General features: G+C 42.1%; 1 protein-coding gene across 2 annotated transcripts in view; it reads left to right on the top strand.

Moving 5' to 3' along the window:
• Positions 1-19,835, top strand: part of grin2da (glutamate receptor, ionotropic, N-methyl D-aspartate 2D, a) — a 140,775-nt gene that overhangs the window by 89,777 nt on the left and 31,163 nt on the right. For both annotated transcript variants that reach the window (XM_056399408.1, XM_056399409.1), the window contains 4 exons: positions 10,098-10,223; positions 12,212-12,324; positions 14,960-15,076; positions 15,716-15,876. In XM_056399408.1, coding sequence (XP_056255383.1) covers positions 10,098-10,223; positions 12,212-12,324; positions 14,960-15,076; positions 15,716-15,876 — 517 coding nt within the window. The remainder of the gene's footprint in view (positions 1-10,097; positions 10,224-12,211; positions 12,325-14,959; positions 15,077-15,715; positions 15,877-19,835) is intronic.

Below are 19,835 nucleotides of genomic sequence, written 5' to 3' on the forward strand. Positions count from 1 at the left end.
ATTCCATCTGTCAGTCCTATAACAGTTCAGTACACTGACAAAATAAGAATCCTTGTTTCAAACACACAGAGTACCAGACAGAGCACAGAGTTAGAGAGCGAGGCAGGATACAAAGTCTAAGCCTGGATGATAACAAACACTCCAACTGTCAAGGGACCCAGTAAAGAGGGAGGTGAAAATTGAACAAGTGATGAGAAGTAAAGAGTGTGTGTGTGTGTGTGTGTGTGTGTGTGTGTGTGTGTGTGTGTGTGTGTGTGTGTGTGTGTGTGTGTGTGTGTGTGTGTGTGTGTGTGTGTGTGTGTGTGTGTGTGTGTGTGTGTGTGTGTGTGTGCTCGCATGCGTTGGGAAGGATGGTCAGCTGCAGCAGCAGGGCTGTCGGTCATATTAGGTAAAGACTGAAGCAAAACTCCCATGACACTGTCGGACTCACGATGGACGGCTAGAAAACAAAGAGTCTACAGCCAAGCTAACAGCTCTGTGAAGCTGCTATCTTTAACAGGTGTAATGTTTCCCATGTTCACCTCTTACGTTCAGCCTGTTAGCATGCTAGCATTTGGTAATTAGCACTAAACACAAAGTGCAACTGAAACCCATGGGAATGTCATTAGTTATGCAGGTGTTTGGTCATAAACCAAAGTATTGGACTAATTGAAATTATTACCAAAGTTATTGCAATTCATACTGAGTAGATGAATGAACCAAATCTCAATCCATCCTGCAGCTGTCAACACATTTCACTCATAACAATGACAGCCTCATGGTGGCACTAGAGTGAAAGTGAAGAGATCACCGAAGTCAGAAGGATTCATCCTCTGGGGACCATAAACAAACTTTCAAACTTTATCCTTTTGATAGTTGTTAAGACTGAGATATTTCAGTGTGGATCAGCATTGTGGATCAACTTACCGACAAGTCCGCGTTGCCATCCTCAGATCCATGCTTGGTTAAAAAACAGTATCAAAATGAATGCAGCATAATCAGAGATATCGGATGCGCTAGAGATCTTCACTTTATACTGAGCACTGGCAAAACTAGTTTTCCTATGAATAAAATGTGCATTACATTGTGGGATTATTAGCAGAAAGAGGTCTTCATGACACTGATGCTCAATTTTTTCATTGGCACTGTACTGTAGTGAATACATTTACACACTCAGATTCAGACTCTAAAGTAAAATGGCATACATTATATGCAGTGCACTATATAGTGAGTAGTGACTGATTTTGGACACAGCCATACATTCTCCTACATTACCCACGATGCAACTAAACCCTTAGCATTTCAGCTGTTGGAAACATTCAAAATTCAAAACTAGAAGAGCACAGACAAGGTCAATGACAAACAGTATACACTGGACTACAGAGAAAAAGAATCACATTTGTAGAAAATTATTTTCTTCTGCTTCTCAAAAATTAATAGATTCTTCCCTTCATCCCTTCACCGAGTACGGTGCAAATCAGTTCAGTATTTGGTGCATAATCCTGTTGACAAGTAAATGGAGACGGGTGAAAACATAACCTTCTTGTCGGAGGTAACAAACCAAAATCCGAATTAGTTTTTAAAGCTTAATTTATAACACTTTATAGTCATTTTGTCTGTCTCCTTTATTGTAGTTTTATTTAGTGCTTGAAGTGGGGCCGGTATGCACCGGTACGCAGTTCCAGCACTTCTTTATGTTGCTCTTTAGCGTACCGTTACTTTTTCTTGCGTACCGGCACTTGCGTACAGGTTGGGAGATCTGACAGTAAACTTAACAAAGGTGGTGTGGTGTCCCGCCCATAGCTCTATCTGATTGGTCACACGTCCTGAGTAATAGCCTATCATGCTGAAGGATACTATGTACAAAGATGGTCACAGACTAGATTCAGTTGATCATTTTGGAGGATGTAGTGTTTCCTATAAATGGGGTGGACATCACCCGGAAGCTGCAGTGAGAGTCCTTATGCAGCCGTTGTTTTGTGTTGGCATATCAGTTCCAAATAACGGTTATCGGTCTCCTTGATTGCTAATAATCAGCTGATGCATAGGTAAGTACTGACACTTTTTTTTTTTCCACTTGTAGCACTGGTATTATTGTTTATTTTTTAATAAGACTTTTATTGTTATTGCTGCTTCCTGTTTGGTGCTGCAAACTTGCAAAAAGAATATGTTTGAATTTATCAGTCAAGTTAATCAGACTTTAGACAGCTCAGACGATCACCTCTCTGCCACAACTCTGATGATTCAATTCCAACGTAGGAAATTGAGAAATCGCTTGAAAAGTCATTTGGTGTAAGGCCGACATGAGATGAAACCCAAATAAACACCATATCCTCATATATCCTCATAGACACAGTAGATTTTACTGGAGTAAGGTTCCAGTTAATGTCGCATAGTTGCAGGATATTTTTTATCACTGTAAACTGTTCAATTTAAATATGACTCTATCAGTTTTCACCACATTTTGCATGATGCCAGTAATCTTCCACTGATAAAACGTTCCATGGTCTGTTCTGTTGTTTTGTCTTTTCAAAACATGCTCAAGGTTACAAATTAATTTCCTTTGGTTCAAACAGCAGCAGTGGCATTTAACAAGTGACAAGTCTTTGTACATGATGTAATGCTGTGATAAATATGATCATTGAAACAGCTGTAGTCATTCCTCCTGTCCATACTAGTCAGTAAAAGATCCTTTCCTAATGTGCTTTCAGTGGAAGTATCCACAGTCCTCTTTCTGAAGCTAATATAGGGCTTCAGTTGTTCATCAAGTCCAATGAGTACCCTCCGAAGTTAAATTCTTTTTTTTTTTTTTTTGCTATCCCTCCACATCTCAGCAAGAAAACATTGTCAGGTGAAACACAAAGAAGGAATTTTATACATAAATGACCAAAGATACTTGTCTAACGGCTGAAATCTCATATAAGCTTCAGATAAACTTTTGAATGCATTTTTTGCAAAACTCGAAAACTGCACTTTTGTCTCCATCAATCTTTTATTGGCCAGTAAGTAATGGGAGGAATGATCACAGGTTCATATGTGCACCTGACAATTGTTTTAAAACAGACATTTCCTTTTAAAGAAGCTGCGTTTCAGTGATTTAATCACAATCTCACAAAGAGCTATGAACAAAACGTAGTGCTAGATTTCTCATGCAGCTGTCTTCCAGGTGTGCATTGAATTACATAATATACAGTATGCGCATAATATTTGCATAATAACCACTTCAAGCGCACACCATGGTAGCTTTATGACAGGAAGAGGAGGGAGTATATTCTGGCTGTCGTATGCTCCATATGGCGACAGGAATATTAATGGTATCCATGTAAATGTCTTAATTGGAGAATACCTCACCCTAATTACTGGCCGTAATTACATTATTATGTTAATGCAAACGTAGGCAGTGACATGTCATAGAAACGGTGCCCTTGCTGCTCTGGTTCTCACTGCAGAGATCAGCTAACTCAGACCGGGACTGTTCCTATCACGCGCAGTACTCCGGGCATTAGGAGCAGCAGTAACCCAGAACAATGTGCCTGTGTTCTTGCGGTCACCACAGTGTGAGTCCCTGAACCTGCAGGGAACATGTTGGCAAGCAAAGATGAATAAGTAATGCTGTCACTTTACTGAGGAACTGCTGCTAAAATGCCCTTGAGTAAGGGCACATAAACCTCATTAACCTCAACCTTAGCCCTATCTGCTCCAGTGGTTCTGTTTGTTCACTGGCACCGGTGTTGTAGCTGGCAGCTCCCAAATGTGGATTATTAAAGGTCCCATATTTAACACTGTTCTGGTTTTTTAACTTTTATTATCCATAAGAAGATATATTGTGGTTATAAAAACCAAAACCCGTCTATGTGTAGTTTTATATCTCCTCTCTCAGGCTTCTCTCTGGAGCTCGAGCAACAACAGGTTCGTGATCCAATCAGAAGAGAGGAGGCTCTTAGCCTCTCTTCTGATTGGCTGGCTGTTTTCTGAGTGATTGAATAAAAATATAGCAGATTTCAGGAAATCAAATCATGAAAGGTTGCACGCTGAATCCAGCTGAGGGCTGTGACTGTTTGTTGTAAAAGTTTAGGAGGTCCCAACGGCTCTTTTAAGACTCAGTTTCTGAATACAGGCTGTGTGCATTTCTCTGTGGACTGAGCAATTTGATACTTTCACAGTATTAATATAGAACCTAGACCTGCTTTGTAATCAAACAACACACTTACTTCATACAATATGGGACCTTTAAAGAGGACGTCATTCACAGAGAGTGTCTGTCTTCTCTTGACGTCCGCTGGTTAAATATGGGGATAAAACCAGATCTACTGTTGTCCAGAGTGGATATACAGCTATGACTCGCTGAGAGAATGTATGAATGTGAAGTAAAACAATAAACTTAACTCAAGACTGACAGCAATTTGAAAAGAGAACAAACAGCTGCTTTACCTCGTGCCCCCTCCCTCCCAGAAAATAAATCAAATGCAACCTTCAGTGTTTGCAGTGCACCATGTAATTATTTACACACTCCCTCTGCCAAGGCCATTTTGATTGAACCACAGGGATATACAGTGTGTGACTGGATTATATCCAACAGACAGTATTTCTACCAGGATGCAAAATTAAAAAACAGACTCCACCTGTCGAGAAAATCGAAATTAAGCAGATGCGTATATGTCGATAAATCCTTTGCTGTCCGGAGAACACAGTTAAAAAGAAACATCCTCCATAAGGGCAACTGATGTTTAGATAGACAGACAGACGGACGGACAGACAGATTGTATAGACAGTTGTATAGCCTGATGGCAGTGGGAACAAAGGATCTCCTGAACCTCTCTGTTCTGCAGCGCAGTGAGATGAGATGTTTGTTGCAGCTGTAGCTGCTTCTCTGTCCTGCCAGAATGTTGTGGAGAGGATGGTTGGTATTGTCCTCCATCTTACATTGCATGCATCTCTCCACAACAGTCCTGAGTGAGTCCAGACTCCTGCCAAGCACAAACCCAGCCTTTTGACCAGCTTGTCCAGTCTCTTTGTGTTCATGTCAGACATGCTGCTGCCCCAGCAGACTGCAGCATAAAAGAATACACTGGCCACCACTGACTGATAAAACATGTGCAGCATTTCAATGCAGACATCAAAGGACCTGAGCTTACTAAGGAAAAAGAGCTGGCTCTGCCCCTTCAGGTAGATGGCATCCGTGTTCAAGGACCAGTCCAGTTTACTGTCCAGGTGCACACCTAGGTATTTATAAGTGTGCACCACCTCAATGTCCTTCCCTGGAATGTTGACTAGCTGAAGGGTGGGCCTCGACCTCAGAAAGTCCATGACCATCTCCTTGGTCTTGGAGGTGTTCAGAAGGAAGCAGTTCTTGTCGCTCCATTCACTGAAGGCCATCGTCAGATCCCTGTAATCCTCTTCCTGTCCATTCTTGATACGCGCCACAATAGCTGTGTCATCCGAATATTTCTGGATGTGGCAGGACTCAGAGTTGTATTTAAAGTCGGCCGAATACAGGGTGAACAGGAACGGAGCCCGGACGGTCCCCTGTGGAACCCCAGTGCTGCTCATCACTGTTTAGTAAAGAAAACAACATTTTCTCAAAAAATATGTGTACTGTATTTGCTATTCATCATGGATCATATGTAAGAAAAGCTGATGGCGGCTGTGTCACTGCTTCGTTTTTCATCTGTGGTTGATGGTTTTTGCTTTTCAGTAAACTGAGCTGCTGGAATCTTTGGTTCAAAGAGGCTTCACACACTAACACACACACACACACACACACACACACACACTCTATTTTGGATGACTTTTAAATCACTTCCCTTAGGCTACGACGAACAAATGCTATGAGACAAAGAAGCTTGGCATAACACACTTTTCGCCCAGAAAAAACAAGATAACAAAACTGAAAGTTAAACAGCTGATATAGTTATTTAAAACTACTGAATGCTCAGAGGACTTTTGAAGCATAATAACATAGATTAAACAAAAAACATGTTATTTATTTGTTATACATTGAACTCCTACTTTACTACTATTAGGTTTTATTATAATAATAATAACTTGGATTTCTATAGCGCCTTTCAAGGTACCCGAGGCCGCTTTACAGGGAAAGAAACACAAAATAAATAAAGAACAAATAAATGAAAACAAGACGAGATAGAATAGGGATGGCAGAGATTGGAGGAGATTGTAGGAGATGAGGCAGCTAGAGGCCATAGGCCTTGGTGAACAGGTGGGTTTTCAGCAGTTTTTTGAAAATCTAATTTGCAAACTTACATTGTCTAGAAGCTCAGAGCTCACAAGTTGTGACCATAGACTGTAAATTAAGATGGATGTAACTGGTGATGTCACCCACAGGTTTCTGAAGAGCGGTTTTGAAGCTCAGAGTGAGCTGCTCCAACATCGCCATCTTGGCAGTACCTGACTCCAAGAACTCTAGGCTTATCCAAAAAGGGGAAAAGAGGTGGGGCTTGTGTGGAGCTAAGACTTTGGTGCATGCCGGTTTGTGGCAAGCATACGCTCACCCACCTGTCACTCAAAGCAGCCACACCCTTAATTTTGCAGAACTTTAAGCCATAATGAAATTCAAATGAGTGAGTTATATAAAAATTCACCCCCATTCAGTTTTCCTGAAAGAGGAAATTAGCTATACAGACTAAAACTGTTTTTGTACCAGGCTGTAAACATGTTTATTTCTGCTGTAAAGTTGGACATTTTAACATGGGAGTCTACAGGGGTTGACTCACTGTTGGAGCCAGACTCTAGTGGTCATTAGAGGAACTGAAGTTTTGGCACTTCAGTGTTGGCTTCATGTAGTAGGTTGTGACAAAGCTGATGTCCCTTAAAAACGCTCCAACCCTTTTAAATTATTAATTTTGTGTTATTAACCCATCTCCTGTGTCTCAGATCATGAAGCATCTTTGTCAGATGACATCAGCACAGGTTTCTGTATCTGTGAAATCATCCACAGATATATTAAACCCCAGGTTTAAACCAGCCTCTCAGTCCTCGTGGCACAGTCTGACATATACACCCTATATCCCGAGCTTCTCCACCTGCTCCCTCGCTGTTGTACATCTCAGCCTCACAGGTGAACAGAGCTCGTTGCCCTTTCATATGTTGGCACCTGGTGGAGTTTGAGTCTCTAACACTAAGAGACGAAGGCGTTGACGAGCCGGCCCAGCAACTCAGCCCGTCTCTCCGGTGCTGTTTTATTAGCGTTACAGCTGCCACCGCTGCTGTCGGCAGCGTCGGCAGCAAATCCCTCACTAATTTAGCAAAAATCAGAAGCATCTGCTTGTTTCCTCACACAGCAGTTTAGACCAGCACCCATTTCTTTGGCAAGATGAGACGAGGAGAGACAATTTCCTCCTGAAGTTCTCACCCCTAGTGTTTAGTATGAGGCTGCTCATTTACTTTGTCATTGCAGTTAAAGAATGAGACACATTTCTCAAAGCAGAATAAAAGATTTGTTTTAGTTTTTAAACCCTGAAGAAACAAAACATGTATGTTCTATACATAATTTGCCATTTGTGTTTCTTATATTTATATTGAAATATATATAATGTGAATATTCATGTCACATGAACATTTGGGCATAATAAAAACAGCTCTTCCCTCCAATTGTTAGTTTCAGCTGTAGAATTACAGCAACAAGCAGCTCTCAAACTTTGGCACATGTTCTGCAACAAATATGTCCACATTCCTGGATACCAACATTAGTGTACTGTCTGACCGCTCCTGGCTTTGCACGTGTCTTCTTACCACAAAGACATTCGACAGCTTGTATTCACTATGAATCTGAAGTGACATGAACACAGTGTGACCAGCAGCCCAGAGTGTCTCTGTCCAGTGACTCTTCACGGTTTTCAGTCTATCTTCAGATCTCTCTGCATCAGACTGTTCCTCTGTTTATTCTCATATAAATGCATGAAATTAGCTTTTTGTTCAACATGTTCTCATTCCCGAATTGTCACATAAGGACAGTTGGTCGGGAACCCTTGGTATCACATTTTTAAGGCACTGGGTCCCCTGTTAGCCTCATTTTTTAGAGTGCAGAGTCAATGTATTTTTTGAATGAATGAAGCATTCATTAACACATACAAAGTGCACGAATATCACACCAGAGACTGGGGTTCATATCCAGTCTGTTGCAGCAGAGAACATTGGAAGTCCATCAGACTATCCTATCCTTGAAAGATGACTGTAATTGGTACCCAGTGTGTTCGAGAGTGAGGGCACAGGGACCTGAACAAGCGTTTGTATGTGACAACTCGGGAGTGAGACTGTCCTTGTTTGGCTCCTCTTCCTAAGCCGTTACAAACTTTAAAACAACACACCATCGCCAGCGACTAATCAGGACAGGACACAAAAAAACTTTTTTTCTTTTTTTTTTTTAATGATCTTTAGTTTGATAGTTTCATAATGGTGTTTAGTATGACAAGGTGTTGCGATATGAGAAAGGGATGTGTTTTGAGTGCATCATCAGTCCATATCTTTTCAACTTTCTACAGGAAAAAGAGAAGCTCATCAGTCCCCACGTTAATGTCACTTTTAACAGGTAACAGTTCACAAGTCACTGTAGGAGCCGTTGCAAGTTATGTTGCTATGCAGCCTGCTTATAATTGTTTCCTGGCTGCTGATTAGGAAGAGACAATTGAGGTGTTGAACAAAACTATGTTTGAGATCCTTGTTTAGTGAATTTAAAGGCCCTGAACACATATGTTCTCAGTTTGTTTCTTACTATGAGCGAAGTCCTCCTAAATGAACATGAACTTCCTCTGAAGCAGTTTTAATTATGTCACATGAGACCTTTCTTCCTGCGCTGTTTTGTTAGTGCAGTTTGAAGTGGGCGGGGCTCAGCTGAAATCAAAATTTGATGACAGTTGTGGGTGTGTTTGTTGCTGTCGATCAAATCTGATTAAATTACACCCACATCGTCCTAATGAAGCTGATTACCTTCTGATTTGTTCTAAACGCTCAACAAACTTTGACTTTGATTCTTGCTCATAAATAATTGGCTTTATATAGAAACAATTTTCCCGGGCTTTATCACATACCTGCCAGCCAAAGTCACCAGATAAGCATTTCGGAAAAAGAGCAGTTTAAATTCAAAGTGGAAGTAATGTATATTTTATCATAATAATGTATCAAATGGAAATGAGACAGGGTTTGCTCATAGTGATGAACCTACAGTGAATCAGAGAATAAGCTGAATCCACAGCTCCCCTCAGCTTTACAGAGCTTCATAGTGAGTTTCAGCTTATTGTTTATCTGCGGACACATCTTTAAATGTTTTGCTTCGCTCTCACTGCTCTCGTAACATTGGTTTTGGCCGCAGCACGCAGCTGTTTTTCAGAGAAATACCTCTAAAAACCCACCGTGCACTACCTGCTCATCACCAAACAGCAGACAGACTCAGTTTGAGACAAGCCGGTGAACATACTGGAACATTTAGCTTGCATTATTCAGTATGTAGCAACACTTCTGGGATCTTGTTTTTTTTGTACTTCTACCCGCCTCACTAAACTGCACCTGTCGGATCAGCTGGAGCCATGCGCTTCCTTCCTTTGTGAACTGTTAGCATTTTCTTGAATTAAGTCAAACAGTGGTTCATAGTCAGCACCAGATAATCCAGTCCATACTGAAAAACAAGTCAGATTAGATATATAACATTATCTCACTTAGACCCAGGTAGCTAAATAAATGAGGCCCATATGTGAGCCACTTGCTTGTTTTCTTCAGGTCCAGTGTACGCCCGATTCTACGGCCCAAATCTGGGCTACTTCCAGTCAAATGTCAGTCAGTACCATAGGATAACAGCTGCACTCTGCAAAGATCTGGACGTATGTGGGCCAGACTCGGGCCGAAGACCCTGGCATATGTTGGTTGAGGGGTTTCATTTTGTTATATGGGGAGTCTTTACAGAGTATTTCCCTCAAGAGTTGGTGGAGACTAAAAACAGAGCTAAAACAATTGAATACTCTCTTCTCATTGGGCGAAAAAAACCTTTTTGACTTGTCCACAGTCCAGTCATGACACTTTTCTACTCGAAAAAGTGGTACTCTACTGATGAAACTTGTGAAACTCTATCTGATATTTTGCATGTGTGTGTGTGTTTGTGTGTGTTACAGAACCCTACAGCCCAGCGGTGTGGGTGATGATGTTCGTGATGTGCCTGTCGGTGGTGGCTGTCACCGTCTTCATCTTTGAGTTCTTCAGCCCCGTGGGATACAACCGCAGCCTGCAGAGCGCCAAGAGTAAGAGATGGAGTCGCTCCGGCATCTGCACGCCAATCAACCTGCCGCCAGTGCTCATTTCACAGCATTGTTACTTACTTGTCACTTTGTCAGTTATGTAAGCGAGGGTGGGGTGGGGGTGGGGGTGGGGGGGTGGGGGGGGGGCGTTTGCTCGAATTATGCAAAGCGTCCCACTTTTCTTGACTGCACACGAGGCAAGACAATCACTCCACACCCACCATCCGGCGTATTTATCTTTAATGAGACAAACACTAATGCTGGTGGTTGACTTTGACATTTCTACAGTCCTTGTCAGTTCATCATTTATTCCAAACATTTACAGACTGCTCCTCTGCGCAGCTGCATTCATTTTAAAGAACCATTTAGAGATGTTTGTCATTACTGTCTAATAGATTGACACAAGTGGAATTATACTCATTTGGAGTGACAGTTCGGTGTTTCTTCATGACTGGTTGTAAGCTGTGTAGCTTCTTCTGTGCACACGTTTTTTTATTCTTATCTCAAGACTTCCATAAAACTGTGTCTGATAACAACACATCAGTGTTTTCGCACTTTACCCGTAATCTTATGACAACTCAAAGAATTACAGGGAGGGTAATTTCAGGTCAAAAGCAGAAATGAGTCAAACTGACCAGCAGCTTGGAAGTTTGTCGAATGGGTCAGCACATTAAGATCTAGCCGGACGAAGCACGAAGTACGCCGTTGTCATCCATCTCCCACCTGTACTCGGGTTACCAAAGTTCACGAATGAACATCCTTTAAAATATAATTTCAAATATCCATCCAAGATTTCTGCCCCAACTCCAATACAATGGAGGTAAATGGATTTTCATTTGTGGCACTCAATGTAACAGGAAACGACACTTTTCATTGGGACTACTTTCAACTGAGGAAGTAGTAGAGCAATAATTATACAACGAATAAAAACTCTCTGCATGAACAGACACCACCAGAATTACAGTAAGTGGGAAATGTTCTCACCCTTCCTTTCATCTCTTTGAGCTTTCAAAGTTTTAATGACCTTTTAAGCAAAATGAAGTCTGCTGTTGGCTTTAATAGATTCTTTTCTTCCTTCACTTCCCTGCATCTTTTCATCAATACATTCAGAGTTTAACTGCCCTTTCACTGCAGAACAGTTGACAACTCTTATATTCTCTCCCTCTATCCCCAACCATCTCAACGATAGCCTCAAAGAATAACAACTCTCTTTTCAGTAAGAGATGTACCTCCACATTTCATCTTCATTAATAGCGATTCTACATTCAACACAAGGGAGTCTGCTGCCAGCTTTAATCTTTGATAACTCCATATGGGTCTTTGCTCTTCCCCCTCTTAAACTCTGTCTCCCCTGTTTGAACTTTCAACATCAGACAGCTCTTAGATCACTGTGGGGCAGTGTGTCCCGGCAATCACTGCAGCCCAAGATCATAACGAATATATACCACATGGCCAAAAGTATGTGGGCATCACGGTTGCTTCTCTGTGAACTCCGTTGAATGCTGTTTCCTGTTTCAACATGACAGTGCCCCCAGGTCCATAAAGAAATGGTTTTTCCTGGACTGGTCTGCACAGACTGCCCTGACCTGAGCCCAATCCAGGACCTAAGCGATGAACTGAAACACCAACTGCTAGCCAGGCCTTATCATCCAGCATCAGTGTTGGATGATAAGGCTTTCTGGCTGCAAATTCTTGCAGCCAGCAAGCCAACATCTGGTGGAAAGCCTGAAACCAGAAGAGTGGAGGCTGTTGTAGCAGCAGATTAATGCCTGTGGTTTTGGAAAGAGATGCTAAACCCTCACATATGGATGTAATGATCGGGCACCATGGGCTGCATCAGTTGCCTAATATCACTTTCAATTTTCATGTTAGCAGGATTTACTACAGCAAATAATATACTGAGGAAATGTGAATGGTTTAGTATCAGTGACCTTGATCTCTTTAAAAATTAACTCTGTCGCTCTCTCTGTCGCTCTCTCTCTCTCTCTCAGAGTCGGGTGGATCTAAGTTCACCATTGGGAAGTCGGTATGGCTGTTGTGGGCGCTGGTCTTCAACAACTCTGTGCCTGTGGAGAATCCAAGAGGAACCACCAGCAAGATCATGGTAAACACACCACCTGAATCACTTGGTGACTGCCTCGCTCATCAACTAATTGAGTGGCGGATTGTTTTATGGATTCATTAGTTGGATGACTCGACATCCAGTAATCATCAATAATTTGGTGTTTTTCAAAAAAATTCTAGAGATATAGCGTATAGTAATTACAGATGTTGAAATAACTAACTAATAAATGTTTCCCATATTGTAAACAGATGCCTCACATTAAAATATAGACAATATAAATGCTGTTATGTGTAACCTAGACGTCTAAAAATGTCCCCTTCACAATCAGTCAGCCCAATTACATCAAGGTTTTTTACTCACCACAATAATTAAAGGTCACATATTGTCACTTCTCCAGTGTTGATTTCCATAAGAAGATATATTTGTGGTAAAAAAAAAAAAAAAATCTCAATGTTCTTTTACATCTACATTTACATACATCTCCATACATTTACATCTACATTTACAACAACAGGTTGGTGAGCCAATCAGAAGAGAGGAGGCTCTGAGCCTCTCTTTTGATTAGCCGACTGTTTTCTGAGTGAACGAATAAAAATATAGCAGATTCCAGATAAACACTCAGAGAAACCAAATCATGCAAGGTTGGATGGTGGGGTCAGGTTGGAGCATGGCAGAGAGCGGTGACTGTATAGTTGTGACGTCACAAAGTTACAGAAGTCCTGATGGCTCGTTGTAAGGCTCAGTGTCTTGAATACAGGCTGTGTGCATTTCTCTGTGGACCGAGCACTTTGATGCATTCACAGTATTAATATAGAACCTAGACCTGCTTTATGATCAAACATCTACCTTTATGCTATATGCACCTTTAATGACACACACAAACACACACACACACGCCCAATTTGCATGATAAAGAAAATACTCAAACTTACAAGATTTATTAACCGGTGCATCAGTTCAAGAGTGTTCATTCACTTGTTTCACCACGGTGGTCGTTTTAGTACCTGCTGTTACGACATTAAAAAGAGAAATCAGTCGAAGGCTTTGCCCCTTCCACTGCAGAGCAAAGAGCCACGGGAGGCGAACAACTCAAGGTGTCTTCTTTCCTTTTTTTTTCTCTCTGACTGTCTGCCCGAGTTCTTTTCAAAACAACCCCAATCATCTCAAGAGCTCATTAGCTGCGCAAAAGGCTTTAGAAAAGAGGTCATAGGGAAGAAGGAAAGCTGATTATTTTTAGCTCTTTTTGTTTGACATGTTGTTGTTTTGGTTAAACTGTAGGTTTACTATATGTCAGCCTGAAGATAGAGCAAGATTAAACCCGTTCCTTCCATTCAATTGTAGAGGATTTTTTAAAGTACAGTAAAGAGACAACTGTGTCTTTAAGAAAAATTCCTTTGACAGCCGCATCACTCTAAATCTGATCCACTTTTATAACAGCTAAAACATCATATCAGACAACCAGAGCTAATCACAAGGAACAAAGGAAGATTACAAGATAAAGTTAATCTTTAATGGAGGCTTATTCTCTAGATGACTAACATTTATTTGTTCTTTCTTCAAACCTGCTTAAGCCTATTCAGGGTCGTCAGTAGACCCTGCATGCACAGGATGGATAATTGACAACCATATATTATTGATATAATGCATTAAAGTTTTAAATCAGTCCAAGCAGCCGGTCCGTCCTTCAACCCTCCTGCTGAAGTGTCCTTGAGCAAAAAATTTTGTCCTCATTGGCTAAGATGAGACCAGAGTTTAGAGTGTACATTTTTCATGTTATTCATTAAGAAAATTATGCAAATAAATGTTTGGCATCAACACAGTGTACTGTGGAAGCAAATAGCCCCTGTTCATTACCGACTGCAAGTGCAAATTTAGAGCTACGACTAATCCACATCGCTCGCTTGCTTCCTGGCTGAATGTCAACAGAGCAGCATCTCGCTGCAATAAAAGCAGCCAAATGTCTTCACACCAAGTCCTTAAACCACCTCTGGAAAAATCTTTTATTTGTGCTTCGGTAATTCGGGTAAGTTTGTGTTATCCAGTGGCGGGAAGTGTATTCAGATCCTTTACTTAGTAGGCACTAACACAGTCCCCCATTAGAGGGGAAGGTCCTGTGTTCAAACTTTTACTTGGGTACATATTCTATAAGCAAAATGCACTTAAAGGACAAAGCTGGGAATAATCTTTATTTTTAGATTGCATGAAAGGACCAAAACTAACAAGTAAGCCTGATATTTCTGTGGACCACCACTGCTGTCCAAAAACGATGAAAAGATTTGTTTCCGACCTCTGACGTCTCTGAATCCTCTTATTCTTTCATTCATTGTGGACAAACCACATTACATTACATTACCTCAGGGATTTCTACCCACTCAGTATGACCACTGCATAAACACAAGTAAATTGTGTAGCTGGGACTATGTAACTGCATGCCACCACATGTCACTTTATCATTATCATAAATTTTTAGGTTTGAGTAAGACAGGGACAAATGCTGAGGTTACAGGGATGTTTCCTGGAGGCTGACAAACACGACTCTACCCCTCCAGGCAAGACGGCGCTTCAGCTGCAGGTTTTAGCAGCTAAATGCCAGGAAGTGAAAATAGTGTCACTGGAATCTTAAAATACTTCCACACCTGTCAGACTCGGCCCTCGTTGATCTCTCCCCCGTCAGGTGCTGGTGTGGGCCTTCTTCGCTGTCATTTTCCTGGCCTCCTACACTGCCAACCTGGCTGCCTTCATGATCCAGGAGGAGTACATCGACACGGTGTCAGGGCTGTCGGATAAGAAGGTAGGGGATAGATGGATGGATGGATAGATGGATGGATGGGTGGATGAATGGATATACGAGGTGATTGATGGATGTATTCATGAACAGGTGGATGGCCAGATGGACTGATAGATGAAAAATTTGTTGTTTGAGTAATGTAAAACCTTAAAAAAAAAAAAACAGTCAACGCTTTTTGTTAATCCTCAAAAGTAAATGGAAACAGATGAGACAGCAAACGTCCTTCAAAGGTTCTTTTGTTTCACGTATTCCTCCAGAACAGGTGGGCAACTTTGGAAAGACTCGAGTTAACAAAACAAAAAGTGAAATACTGTATACGCTCCGTGGAAATGTTCTCTCTCCGTGTTGTCTGCTCTTCTGTTATTTCTCAGTGCAGCTTCAGCAGAACCCACAAAACTGTATCCTGCTGCTCTGACACTTTAAAACCTTGTCTGTTTTATCGTTCTCGCCCCTCAGCTCTTCAGAAAAAAAAAAAAAGACCGTAGCGCAGAGTGCCCCGCTTTGAAAGTGAACACTTTGTAGCAGTTCATCCTGCAGCAGAGTTCAGCTCCTCTCTCCCCCTCTTCCTCTACCTCTCTTTAACCTCCTCCATTACTTCTATCGCTTTAATCTCCACCCACCTTCTCCTTTCTTGTCGTGCAGTTCCAGCAGCCGACGGAGCAGTACCCGCCGCTGCGTTTCGGCACGGTGCCAAACGGCAGCACCGAGGAGAACATCCGCTCCAACTACCCCAACATGCACCAGTATATGATCCGCAACAACCAGAAGGGTGTGGAGGAGGCCATTGACAACCTCAAGACCGGGTAAGGAGAGGAAAAGAGAGGGCGCAGGGGGGAAACAGGAAACAACTATAGCAAAGACAAGTTGAAGGAATTAGATTTTTAAAAAAGACCTAGCTTAAATGATAAACTATGACAAATCAGTAAGTAAGTAAGTGAAAATAGATAAAAGCTGGTTAGCTCACCAGCTAGCCCTGCACATAGTCACTAGCTGTGTCCCAATTCAGGGGCCGCAAACTTCGGAGGCTGCACTTGAAGACCGATTGCGTCACAGCAGTGCAACCAGGCTGTCCCATTTTGAATAGTGATGTGCCGGTTGCAGATGGGAGCAGCCTTTTATTTATTTATTTATTTATTTTTTGTAAATGAATACAAGGCAGAATGATAGGTTGATCTTCTCCGCGCCACAGGCAGATGCACTGTGTCTGCTTAAGGTTGGAGCGAAACACTGAACAGTGACACTAATCAATTACATTGAATAATTTAGGTGATATATGTGCACACATACTAATTATAGGTCAAAAACAGTGCTAAATTTGACTGAAATATAAAAGGCTGAAGTGCTAAAAATGAAGAGCCGTTTGGGAGCCGAGAGAGCCGGCTCTTCTCGGTGAGCTGAGCCAAATGATCTGGCTCAGTGAAAAGAGCCGGAATTCCCATCGCTGATTCTAAGGCTCCTTCAAATGCGAGCCCCGAGAAATGTGGCTGTCTTTTCCTGGGCAGCAAAGGATCCAACGGGTGGGTCTCTCATGGCCCAACCCATCCCAAGAGTCATTTACACACCAGCAAGCAAACAGCACCGACAGAGAGTCCAAGGATTACTCTTTTAAATGTAGAGTATTGGGTTTCACCTCAGCTCCACAGCTAACGCTACAGCTGTTGAAACCAAGAGCCTTAAAACCTGTGTCCTGCAAATCATGCTTCTATACAACCCAACTGCAACAGCAAATATGTTTTGCAGGAAGTGTAATCTCTGGTTGGAATATGTTCAGAGGCAACAAATTAAACAGCCAGAGGAGTAGCTAGAAGGTGGTTAGGGGGGATCGGGGGCGTACAGAGTGTAAGACTGTCACACCAGAGATCGGGTTCATATCCAGAATCCTCTCTGTGGTTCAGGCACTAAAAGTTTGGTGGTTTTGTTAAATGTAAATAAACTTTTTTTTTCTGTATTAAACCAGACCAGGTTATTTCGCAAACCTCAACCAAGCGCTGTGAGAGTCTGATAATGCTGGAGCCACTACAGCTGGATGTTGTCCTGCAAGATCTGATATTTTGTCAGAAAACAAACTGTCTGTGAACATTTTACTGATACGTGCAACTTTCAAAATATCTAAAGTAACAACATATCCTCGCTCTGTTTAAAGAAACTGTCAAAATCCAGTCCTACAAAGCATATTTGCTGTTGCAGTTTAGTTGTATAGAAACAAAATTTTTAGGAGACAGGGTTGGTGGTTGAAAAAAAAGAGAGAAATAGACTTAAGAAATGCACTGACATGCATCAGAAGAGTATTTTCTTGGAGTTGGTGTGGATTGACTCTGTTCAGTGAGATAAATGAGTAACAAATGTGTAAAACACTGCAGAAACACTGCTGGTGTGGATGGAGAAAGAAAAATGGAAAATGGTGCATGAGGCTAAAGCGGAACAGAGAGAAATATGTTACATTAGAGTCAGGGAGGAAAACAGCAGGACTGTGGAGTAAAAGTCAGACATTGTTACTGACTGGAAGTAGCCGGGCTGCGCCCACAGTAAAAGCCTTGTTACTGCCAATACACATCCGCTGTCATCCACTCTTTAGCTTAACAAGATCTCCTCTTTCTGCTAAGTTCCTCCTCAGTGGATACCACCTCTTCTTTCTCCCCTGCTTTCATATATTTTTTATATTTAACTGGAGGCTACGGTGTTGTCCGCACTTCGTTTCAATTACAGGACTCAACCAGCTGGATCTGCTTTGCCCCGGGAGCCTGGGCTAACTGTTGTAACCTGTGCAGCCTCATCAGGATCATGGCTACCAAACCAGACGAGAGAAGAACAGTGGTGGGGATAAAAAAAAAAAAAAAAACACTGTAGTTTTAAATAATACATGCCAGGAGCAACCGCAGTGCGGGGGGGAACATCCCGCCATCTCAGCACCGGCTGCCACTCAGGTGCCTCGTGTCTTCGGGGGGTGGGGGGTAGGGGGTAGGGGGTGGGGGGGGTTTATTATCTGCCTGTGGGGCCACAAAGTACACAAAGCACTCGCCATAAAATATACACTTGCTGATCGTGTTGGGAGTGGGAGGTGGAGGGCAGAGAGGAGAAGGAGGGGTGATGTTAGTTGATGTAGATAAGTGTTCAAATGTTTAATGGGACAAGCAAGCGTATACACACACACACACACTCTCACACACACACAGCAGTCCTTAGCACATTTGACGTACCGTGTTATTAAAAGTCACACTCTTTTTTTTATCATCCTTGTTCCTCTTACATCATTTCTACCTCTCTCCATCTCACTCCGGTGCCTCAGTCTCTCCACCGTCTCTCTCATTATCCGCTGTTTATCTCGCTTTGGTTAATATTCACTCCGCCTCTCGTCCTGACGTTATTTATGGGGGAAACATTAGTTTACGCCGTTGTGGAAAAGTGTAGCGAAGGTCCCTGTTTGATTTGGCTGTCGAGGTGCCGAACATCACCTCTCCATCTCTGTCTCTTTCACCTCCTAACTCCTTCGTTCTCCCCTTAATCCTTTTTCCTCTCTCCCTCTCTCTCTCTGGCTCTTTCCTCCTCTCTCATTAACTCTTTGCTCCCAGCTCATCAAGTCCTTTTGCTTCTGCTTTGCACTTCCTTCCCTTCCCTGCAATCATTATCTCCAAACCCCCCCCCCGCCCCCCGCCCCTCTTTTCGCTCCTTTTCCTGTCACCCACCTCCTCCCCTCCTTCACCACCCCCTTCACCTCTTTTCAATCTTCCATCCTTTAGCACAGCCCTACTCCTCCTCCTCCTCCTCCTCCTCCCCTCCTTCCGGGAAGAGTTTGGTTGCACAGTGCGGCTCCCTCAGTGTGAATGTAGATATGAAGTGGAAGAGCAGGTGTAGTTACAAATCCATCATCACATCCTCAGATATACATCATCAGTCTGAACTGAGCTCTTACATTCAATCCATTACCTCATGATGAACGGTTGTAACTCACATTTGTCGCACATTCGTTTTACTCCAACCTGCCTCTTCTGCTTCTGCAGCAGTGAGTAACTTCAACAGATGCAACTGATGATATTTTTTTTCCTTATAGTTTAATCTCTTGATTATTTTTCAGTTAGTTTGTTTAATTAGTTCCTCTGTTTCCTGTTCGGCTTGACAGACAGTCCAAAGCCAAATCTGGAGAAAAGCATCATGTCTGAGAAGCTAGAAACAGACGCATGACTCAGATCAATAACTGGAATTATACTCCGATGGGTTCCTGATGATAGATTCATTCCGGCGCTAATGATTTCCTTCTTTTCCCAAAGAGTGTATCAACAACCAGCTGACTCAGCGAACGCATTAATGCTGTATCAGTGTCACGTTGCACAGAGGAGTGGGAAACCCTCTCACATCTGCCTCCTGCAGTCATTAGCAGGTCATTCGAAGATTTTCTGATAACTTGATGGAGAGAATTGCAGAATAGCAACAAACTAGTGTAAAAAAAATAAAAAATAGCTGCACAACTGGGCCCCAGGCGATAATCCATCATTATCATTTATAGACCTATTGTGTTATTGTTTTACAAATACATTTCCATATCAATGATTCTATTTTAAAAAATGTGAACATTTGATATATTGTGCTATGTATTGATGCAAACAATATTGTGAGTTGGATTTTAACCCGATCACCCAGGTCTACTGCAAAGCCACCACTGTATATGATGCACCATTTAGCCCGCACAGTTTAATAACTAGATATCTATATCTAATAACTAGTAACTTTCAAACGAGCGTGTGAAACGACTAACCTTGGCTGCTCT

Source organism: Seriola aureovittata, chromosome 16, assembly GCF_021018895.1.
Source record: "Seriola aureovittata isolate HTS-2021-v1 ecotype China chromosome 16, ASM2101889v1, whole genome shotgun sequence".
Classification (NCBI taxonomy): domain Eukaryota; kingdom Metazoa; phylum Chordata; class Actinopteri; order Carangiformes; family Carangidae; genus Seriola; species Seriola aureovittata.